This window comes from Medicago sativa, chromosome 1, assembly GCF_051527215.1.
Source record: "Medicago sativa cultivar Bolivia chromosome 1, Bolivia_mono, whole genome shotgun sequence".
NCBI classification, from domain to species: Eukaryota; Viridiplantae; Streptophyta; class Magnoliopsida; order Fabales; family Fabaceae; genus Medicago; species Medicago sativa.
Genome location: NC_140749.1, coordinates 28,170,677 through 28,181,482, shown reverse-complemented (window position 1 = coordinate 28,181,482; position 10,806 = coordinate 28,170,677). Strand labels below are relative to the sequence as shown.

The following is a 10,806-nucleotide window of genomic DNA, read 5'->3' as shown; positions in this document are numbered from 1 at the left end:
ATGTCTTACGTGGACATGAGGTGGCTGATTACTACCAATATACGAATGCCACGTTGGTACATATTGTCATTGATATTGTGTGGCATACTATCATTGGTTAGTAAATTACTCTCACTTCCTTTAGAAAATAAATACACACAACTTTTTTTTTTTTTGACAAATACACATAACTCTCTCTTCAAACATGAATTATATATTTTTGTCTAAATCTATAATTATCTATTAGCTTTTTTAACTTTGTTATAAGGTGTCCAAGTATCATTACCCCTTACATTTAAGAGTTTTTGTGGTACACTTAAATTTGACATGTACAATAGATCTTAAAATGATATTTAGTTGTTTTTTTTTACAAGAAAATGATATTTAGTTGTTGTAATTTTAAATAATATGAAATAATTTTTTCTAAAAAAAAAAACTCATTTAACTATTAGTTTAAAAATCAATTGTACTGATGCATGTCAAATTGTTTAGTGTACGTAAAAATTGTATTTACATTTTTTGTTCAGATAAATAAAATGTTTAATGCATTTTTTATCACCTTATTTTGGTTAAACTAAATTAGCAGTCATCAATTGAAATACTTTGATCTATATGAAACTTGTTGAAGCAGCTGATTAAGAATTAAGAAAAATCATTATAAATCCACTAGTTGTGTGTGAGTCTGTGGTCTCAAACCATGGGAGGCTATGCACATTGAAGATAGGAAAAATATCTAATTCATATAGTCAGAACAACATGATTCCTCGCGCCTCAGAAAATGAAAGAGGGGCCAGGCATCAAATTTCGTGGGCCTACAATCCGATCACGTTCCCATGAATATGACACAAACTTCGAATTATTTTTTTGAAGAAGCTAAATTAGCTAAATTAGCCCACCTAAATTGATACTAGAGAGAATCGAATCTGAGACCTCGAGGAGGAGCACACTCCCATATCTCAAGCCAATACCTCCAGACCAACCCAAGTGGGTTCACAAACTTGAATTATTAGTATAACATCAATCAAGTTGATTCCTTATAATTTTGTACAATTCAAGACAAAAATAAGAGTTTATTTATGAGTAAATACATAGGTAAAAACTTTCTCGAAATTGTAACAATCGTCAAAAACCTCGACATTTAAGAAATTTTAAAAATAGGAATATGGCACGACTAATTTGCTACTGCATCCAACTCATTAATCAAATTCATTTTTGGTGGTAAGTGGTAACCTTGATGAAGATTTGATTTTCATTTCACAACAAAAAGTTTCTGGCTTGCTTTCTTGTTGCATTCAGAGAGGTAGACTTCCATCATTAAGTGACAGTGATTCATCAATTAATGGCTTACCAAAAAACACGAAAGGAATTATTGTTCTTGCAAGATCAAACCTTTCACTACCAACACATTGAGAAACAAGCTTCCACGTAAATTCTCTCTTTGTTTGCCTTCTTCAAACAAACAAGGATTCACTAACTTACTTGTTGGATCAGTTGGTGGAGACCCTTTTCATGAATTGTTCAACGGGATATACACATAAGTTTAAATTTGAGGGAATATTTGCACATAAGTTTTAAATTTGAGAGAGATTTTTGACGAATGTTGCAATTTTGGGAGGAGGTGGTGGGGTGGGTGGGTTTGCCCATTCACTCGTATATTTACATTCAAATAAAGAGTACATCATTTAAAATTATGATTAGGGGTAAAGAGAAAGGACTTCAATATATTGTTAGTTACATATGCTCAACCTTACAAATGTACAAACATAAAGAGTTACACACCAATAAAAATAATAATTCAGTTGTCAATAATAAAAAAAATTCACAATCGCTTAAGTTATTCAATCCCAACACGTGTAAAATGAGAGGTGTCACTATTTATAAACTCATTTTAGACTTGTCTTTATTCTATATGGAACTTTAGTTTTTCCTAATAGAACAAGCCCCCTTGATGAGTCAATAATTTAGTGTTTTAAATATATTATTTGAGTCTATTTTATTTAGATTTTATTTGCTTTTATTTCCTTTTTTAAAACTATTTTACTTCAATTGCAAGTTATTTAATTTCATGAACAAATATTTGGAGCAAAAGAAAGGAGATTTGGAGATTATACACGCCAAAAATATGAAGATCTTATACAAAAATATGCTGTGCAAAAAGTTTGAAGATCCTTCACCAAGAATAAAAGTCATATTGCCTTTTGCTGCTCTTGCTTCTTCGACAAGCTGCCTATTTTAGTTATTTCTCACCTAAAGCCCATGGTTTCTTGTGCAACACTTTAGTGATTTATTTCTTAGGGCTTAAGTCATTGTTAGACTATAAATAGAGCAACCAACAAGCTTGTATAATCATCTTTTGTTCTTGGAAATAATAAGTGACAATTGTTTCTTTGAATAAAAGTTCATCTTTATTTTCTTGTTATTTACTTTTATGTTCTTCTTCTTCTTCTTCTCTTCTATGTGTTCTTGGAAATAATAAGTGACAATTGTTTCTTTGAATAAAAGTTCATCTTTATTTTCTTGTTATTTACTTTTATGTTCTTCTTCTTCTTCTCTTCTATGTCTACAATGAACATAAGTGAGTAGACTCTTCTTGTCTTGGGATTGTTGGATGAGTCTAATGACATAATCCTAATCAAACCAAGCCTTGAACCCTAATTTTATGTAAATCTACTTTCTAATCTAATTTCACCGTTTTTATAATGAATTAACAAGTATCAAACTCATAATGCGACAACGGAGGGTTAGTACTTGTTAATTCATTATCATAAATATCAAAGCGAAGCATCGAAAGAAGAAGTTTTGATATTGGAACAAGTGAAATTAGACAAGGATTGCGAAACATATGAGAATAGTCTAGCAAACCTTGAGACAATAAAGTTTCGTTCTTCAAGGATTCTAATAGGAATCAACCATGAGAATAGGCGTGGTTTCTAGAGGAACACACTCACTGAAACCGAAAGGAGATGTGATAGGTCCAACATAAAGTTATAGGTTTAGGGTTTGGTTTGTGAAGGGTTTGTCACCAAGATGAACCAATAATCCCAAGACACTTTTTATTATTGTTATTTTAAACCTCTAAAAATCCCAACTTTTCAACTAAACTCTTTTCTAATCATTGTTGAAAGTTAATTGAATTCATAACTCCCTGTCAGAACGATACTCTTTTATTACTACATCGGTAAACCGTGCACTTGCGGATTTACTACATCACCCCCACGTCATTCTCATAAGTTCCATTCCACTACATATTAACAAACAAAAAACACTCTAGTACATACCGATCGATGTGTTGATCGTTTCGGAACCATATTGGTTCTTAGAACAATTCCTTTTCATTAATTGATGTTTTCATCATAACAAAGCAACAGAATAATTTATCTACTAACTGTGTGTCTGAGTGTGCAGGATATGTTAATAAGCTCTAATTGACTAAGTGTGATTGGAATCAACAAGAAGCATCTATGCATCATGACTCAAAAAGTATATCTGTGTCTGGTGGAACACAAATTGACCTCACTTTACACCTTAAGTAACTATGGTGTATAGGATAAATCGAGCTATCCACAAGAGTCTGGTACATGCGTTTGATATGACAAAGAATGTTATTAAGGAAGTAATATTGTCCAATAATCACAATCATGCAGGTGATCCTCTAATGGAACAGGCTACTCTTGATCAACGACAAAGTGAAAACTAAGGCTCCTCTACTGCAACATTGGATCAACCAACCCAAGCCATGAATCTGTAACAAATATGTTCACGGAATCCAAGACAAATCATGTTACTGATGTTGAAGCATCTAGTACAAAGGCCAGATTTCATATTTTGAACATATCCATAATTTTCTTAGTGGGATATAATTTCACGTAATGAAATTGACAAGATAGAGAATACTAGCCTTTTCTTGATCAGCAAGCAACCTCTATTTGGGGACCTTTCGAAGCTCAAATGAAAAACTTTCCAACACAGAAAAAGTCCATCGGCATGAGAACTATCGAGTCGTGAAAGATTGAAACATTGAAACCCAACACATGTTGAGATATCTAAAAACCGGGATGTTATATTGTCACATTCCTACATACGTGACACACAGTCCAAGTTCAACGATGATTGCCTTCCCTCCACCATCCACCGTCCACTCTTCGTGTACGTTCACCGAAAACCGCTCCCACAACATCTAAGACCATCATTATAATTTTTTTCTTATATAGTTAAAGTTCATATCTAACATTAGTGCCGTTTTCTGTAATTGTTAACTTTGTATCCTTTAGATGATAGCAATCCCTGTGCTTTGGTCATCTGTTTTTAATATACTATCTTTTTTCTTCAAAAAACATTATTAATATTTCAATAGGAAAAAAAAAGACATGAATGGAAAGAATGAAAATGATCGGATTTTTTCGCTTATAATAAAACAAGAATATCTAGTTACACCCAAATGTATTCAAAAATTAATTATAATATCAAAATTCATAGATATGTGACCAAACTTAATGAAAGATAGACTGAAACACCATATCTTCCATTAATAATATAATGTATAGATAAGTGATTTCATGCGTTTAAGTGATTTTCTGCTTTTGTCAATCTAACAACAAAAACTCAAAATTAACAAGTCTAAAGTAAATTAAAATCACATAAAATTCATTGTTGTATTGTTTCACAATGTTCATACGTTAACTAAGTTCATCAGTGTTGATTTCTTGCGATAAATTAATGGTTTTGTTGTCCAAAGGATACTTTATTTGTCATTGAAGCTAAGGGGGTTTATTGCAATTGAGAAGATGGAGTAGAATGAAGGAAGAAGATCAAGAAAGGGGAATGGAAGAGATAAAGGAAATGACAGAATATAAAGAGTTATGGAAATTCAATTTGAAAATAGGAATATTTTGATCTTTTTTAGAAAGAAAAAAAATCAAAGGATTGAAGTGAGACACCACACCCCACTACAAGACATCAAAATTTGTAATTTACACTTGCAAAACAAAGCAAGCAACAATTACTTTCCATTCTTCTCTCCCTAAAATTTGTGATTAATTATTGTATTACATAATAACAATAGCATTACTTTCTCTCTCACCCACTCCAATTTAATTTAAATTTTAAACTCAAACTCTATTAATTAGGTCCATTCTCAGTTTCTGCCAAGGACCCAGATCCGAAATCCGAAAGAGAAATATCGGTTAACGAATCCCCTTTAGAAGATCTCCTTGAATTGGGTTTCCGCACTGAACCACCATCTTCAGAAGTCTTTGGTTTTCTCCTATGGGTTTTGGTTCCTGGTTGTGGAGCATCGGGCGGCACTGAATCAGAGCCACGACGGTGTCGCCTGTGTCGTGAACCGGCTGATGAATCGTGGGTTGAGGAGTCTGCAGATGGGTCTGATGATCGGTGTTGGCGGCGTGTGCTCTTCTTAGTTGTTGTGTTGGATTCATTGTCGATCGATTCATGCCTTGATTTTGGTATTAGATGTCGGATCTTGGACGATTTTTCTTTTGGTTTTGATGGTTTGCTTTTACGCTCTGCAAAAACAAAAAGAGCGAAAGTAAAAATATAATGTGAGTATGAGAGAGAAAGTTGTCACAAAAGTTGTTAGAAAATGGTTGTACAAATATCATTTCTCAAACAAAAAATAGTTTTTAAGAAGAGACAATGTTGGTGTTGTGTTGTGTTGATGTCTCACACATGCTACATGCTTTCTATAAGAAATGACGATACTACATATAGATATTTAAGGCGTAATGTTTATTTTTTCTGTTCTATTAAATGGTGTAAGGTCACCACATTTTATTGTTTCATAAAATTTATCCAACTAAACTCCTAAACAAACCCTAAGAGAAATATATACAAACCTTCTGGTGGCTGAGTAGGTTTTTCTGCTCCAGATGGGTTTGTTGATTTATATTCATTCATCTGCATAAAATTTAAAATTCCACACATAATAATGCTTTATGAGAAAGAATTAAAAACTAATTAAATGATAATATATGAGAAATTAACGAAAATAGTACCCAGCTTGGTGCATTTGCTGATGGATCATCTGATCCAATATGTGCCACATGCTTTACATCTGTTGGGAACCCAATTTGAATTTCATCTTCTTTCTCATCTGCAGAATAATTATCATTTATTCACCACCTCACAATTCATAACTAAAATGACAATAAGAAAAAAAAATCAGCTTCTTTATTGTTTATGATTAAGGATTTGTTTGACAAACAACATAATTAAGCACTTCTTTAATAAAAACATAATTAACCATTATGTTTAATTTCACAAAACAATCTAGGCATCAATAATAAAAATTGAAAACTCTTAACAACTAAATTTCAACATTAAGCAAAAGAAGCTGAATTACAATAAAATTACAAAAGTTTGCTTATAATAACAATATTTTATATATACCTGAATCCAAATCAAATTCTAAATAAATTTAAGCTCTTCCTTTATCAGCTTTCTCCAATTCTTTTCCCCTTTCTTATACACACACAAATAAATAAAGAAAACAAACATGGAGATGTTCAATAAAATCCATGACTTGCATGGAGGAAAGAAAATTGTATTTAAATTCCATTTCCAAATTCTTTATAAGAAAGGAAATTATGGTACTTACCAAATATTTGAGAAATGTATCTAAGTCCTTTGAGGAGGCCTTTCACCGACGACATTGATGTTTATAATGAATTGCACGAAAAGCCTTCAACACAAAGGAAAAATCCTTCAATCTTCAATCAAACCAGCTAAAATTATCTTCCTGAAATAAAATTTAAATCAAATGATCACATGAGAAATCCTCTTTGAAACATTCAATAAATTAGTAGTTTATTACCACATTGCTAGAAAAATTTGAATTAACAACAAATAATTAAAAAAATAACAAATGTGAAATTTTTCTCTAATTAATGACACATAATAAATTGTTTCATATAATGGATGAAAATGAGTTGGAAAATTAAACTATGGTACACAAATAATAAAACAAAAAAAAAAATACTACCTTGATATACGTTTGAGAAGAAATGTATATAAACTTAGAAATGAATCACAACATGACTTTTTAGGCTTGTTGAAACAAGAACAAAATCTTAAGCACGTGTAGCTGAGTGAAGAAAACAACATAAATAAAAAAAGGTGGCAATGAGAGAGAAGTCATGCAAAAAGGGAGATGTACGTATGCTTCTTGGTTGGTTGGTTTTTTTTTTTTTTTTTGTGAGGAAGAAACCAACCAAGAAGAGGGAGACTTGAGGATGCAATCAAAAATCTCAAAAGTGAAAAATTGGAGAGAAGTGGTTTTTGAGCATCCACAATTGAGAAACAAATTAAAACCAATAGCTCAACGTTTTTTTAGGTGAAAGTCCAGATAAACAAACACTACAAATTTTCATGCTATATTTGGGTACAATGTTTTTTGGAATAGCTTTTTACTAATGAAAGCACGAGAAAAAAGGTTGAGGTGAAGATAATTGGTGAACCATAAAAAACCTAAAATTAATTTATTCTATTAATTATTGTAAGAGAATGAATAGTTAGGCTTTGTGTTTTGTAGTTAAAATTTTTCTTTTTTAACTTAATTAGGATAATTTTTTTTAGAGGAGTCTAATTCCCTCCCAACTCGGGTTATGAATTTTGCAATATGTGTTTAATTGGATTTATGGTAAGTTTCTCGTTTTATTATGTCATATATGCTAATTCCCTCCCAACTCGGGTTATGAATTTTGCAATATGTGTTTAATTGGATTTATGGTAAGTTTCTCGTTTTATTATGTCATATATGTTATGTCAATGTTTATAATGCCCCAATAATTGAAATTTCTATACTAGCTTGTAGTTAGAAACATTGGTTGTTGCATTGCATGGTGTTAATATAGGATTGAAGTGGTTTTCTCAAAACAATTATGGCCTTCGTGTGGTGGTTGTAATCAGTGTGGGAAGTTGTTTCCTTTGGACATTGGGAGACCAGTCTTGAGGGTGAAATTTTTCAGAGGGGTGGTTGGTCGAGATAAATGTTTTATCAAGTGGTTGTTGGGGTTGTTGAGTTAACGAATCTTCTTCCACAATTAAGATACCCACAAATTGAGCTTATTATACTTCGATCATGCATGGGTATCACAAAATATTTTTTGGCCTTAGGACCGACCAACCGATTTACATGAAGGAGGCAACTTTTTTGTTTGATAAAGGGTTGCGAGGGGAGTGGTAAAGGTCTGTTTCTTTGGGGATCCTGAATGGAGGGTGGCTTCTTTATCTATCGAGGTTGATGGGTGTCTTTGTAGTCGGTAGTAGATGTTTCCTTTTACGCTTTGGTTGCTTCTAGGGCCCAATCTAGGGTATTACAAGATTATTTATTAAGAGATAGTGGCATATGCTGCATTCAACCTAGTTTTTACAGTCCTTATATAGTCTTCATGGTATGATTCAACTTTTAATTTTAGCAATTTTACTAGTAAAGACATTGTCCTTTCCTAAAGCTCGACATGTTTTGACGAGTGCCATTTTTAGTAAAAGTGTTCGGTACATGGAAATACAGTTTGACATGGACGCAAAATTGAATGCAGTTTTTGGGTGTTTGCAAGCAACACATGCTCAAGATTTACTTTTAGCTATCCCTATTGATGGGTTAGGCCAAAATATGTCACCAGTAGAGTATTGTACTATTATCAAGTATCGCCTCATGATTCCTTTATTTCTCATTGATGAGGTTTGCCCTGTTTGTCGTAAGGCATACTTCGATACTGTAGGGAGCTTCTTGACTACAAATACGGGCATGACTTTGTCAGGGGTGTCCTTTTGGCTATATTGAGGTGGACATGTGTATCTGTGAAGAAAAAGGCTCCCGTTAATTTCTTTGCCGATCCACATGAGGAAAGATCGTTACTTGGACCAACAAATGTTATGGTGTAGGAATGAGTAAGAGGGAAACATGCATGGGTAGAGTTGAGTGAGGTTTCCCCACTTGTGGAATTGACGACCGAGGTTTTTATTATGGGACAAGTGGCTTCAAGCAAAGTGGTCAAACATTGAAAAACGTGTTTTGACAATCAACATGTTTCATACCATTTGCGTTTGACATTTTTGCTTCCAGCACTAGAGGCTCTGGATCTTCTACAAAGAGTTCAAAGTATCATGCATAGTAATATTGTTTTTCATAGGTCTAAGGATGCAATTTTTAAGAGGATTTGATTTGCTGCCCATAAAGAGTTAGTGGTACAACTTGTTGTCTGCTGACCTATGAAGCCCGGATACGTAGTGCGATATGGGTACGATACGATACGGGTACGCGAATACGCGAAATTTTTAAAATTTAGGATACGATACGGCTAAGATACGTTAACAAAATATTTATATTAAAATTTATATGAGTGTAAAATACTTAAAAAACATTGATTACTCATACTATATAATCATAAAAGTCACAATTTACAAAAAAATAAAATACATATGATCAAAATAAAAAATGTAAAGTTTTTGTATAAATCATATTCTATTTTCATTCATATGTTAGGATATCAACAAATGTATCAATAAAAGAACTCAAAACAAAGTTTGTCTAATGTTGACTGATTAAATCTCCCCTCTCTCGTTACTTTCATCCACCAAAATCATAATATTTAATTTGTTAATCAAAAAATAATTATAGTAATTCGTATCTTAAATTTTCACAACACAATCTCATTTGTATACACTTCATTTTTTTTTGGATACGTCTCTGTGAAGTATCTTATAAGTATCTGTGTGTATCCGTCGAGTATCTTATAAGTATCCGATAAAATATATATTTTAAATTAAAATAATTAATTCCGATACTTCTGGGATACGGTATCCGGAGTATCCGCGGAGTATCGGTATCCGATACGTATCCGACACGGGTACGGCACCATTTTGAAGTATCCGGGCTTCATAGCTGCTGACATTTCATTCGTATGTAATTTGTTAATTATACATGATATAAAATTTCATAACGTATTTAGATAAGTTCTGTATCAATATCTGATGATTTTTTTAAATAGTTTATGTCAAATAAATTTGTAAACAGATTGTTATATTATTACGTCTTATTATGTTTATCTTAAAAAGAAGTTTTGTTTTTTTTTTTCAGTATAAAAAAAGTCTTATTATGTTTATAAAGATGTGTTACTATTTTTTTTTTTAAAGGATAAAGATGTGTTACTATAGGTGACTTGAGATCAACCGAATCTTATATTTTATGGACCGTCTTTATTGAGCGTGTACTTCTCCGGCTTTTATCAAATTTGGTCCTGAAACTTGGTTTGTCAGATGTCAGGACCGAGTAAACAATTGACACAAACAATCCGGTTTAAGTATAAAATTATGAATGAAATTCTATAACAGAGTATTCTTTATTTTAATTTTAATTACTATATTTTTAATTTATATTTGAATTAAGATTAATTTAGATCATAGTTGTTAATATTGATTTAAAGGCTAGATTAGATTGACTTAAAATTTAATTGAAGTAAAGCATAAAATTAGAAATAAAAAGTACACCAAAATTTTATATTCTCCCATACACAAGTCATGCCATCAAAATAGAATGGATATGGCAGCACAACTTGGCACAAGTGATTAAGTATTTAGGATTAAGCTCAACTCTAGAATACATGTTATGGTTCCTCATAAAGCCTTGTGATGGACAATCTTCTTCAAGGGTTAATTGAATTGGGCAAAATAGCTTGTCAATGGCTCTATACTTTAGTCCTTTAGCTAGACTTGGTTAAAAAAAAAAAAAAAATTAATTATTTATTTAAAAAAAAAAAATCATATTCTGATACACAAGACAAGCACAAAACACAAGTAATTTACTATATC

The 10,806-nt window shown here is 31.9% G+C and overlaps 1 protein-coding gene across 1 annotated transcript; it reads right to left on the bottom strand.

Moving 5' to 3' along the window:
* Window positions 1-4,941: 4,941 nt before the first annotated feature.
* On the bottom strand, window positions 4,942-7,341 carry LOC146953977 (uncharacterized). Its single transcript, XM_085713120.1, has 5 exons — window positions 6,977-7,341; window positions 6,593-6,733; window positions 5,991-6,088; window positions 5,832-5,892; window positions 4,942-5,501 (listed from the first exon to the last, which is right to left on the bottom strand). Exons 2-5 carry the CDS (start codon window positions 6,645-6,647, stop codon window positions 5,098-5,100), a joined length of 618 nt encoding a protein of 205 aa, XP_085569246.1. The 5' UTR covers window positions 6,648-6,733; window positions 6,977-7,341; the 3' UTR covers window positions 4,942-5,097.
* Window positions 7,342-10,806: the final 3,465 nt, after the last annotated feature.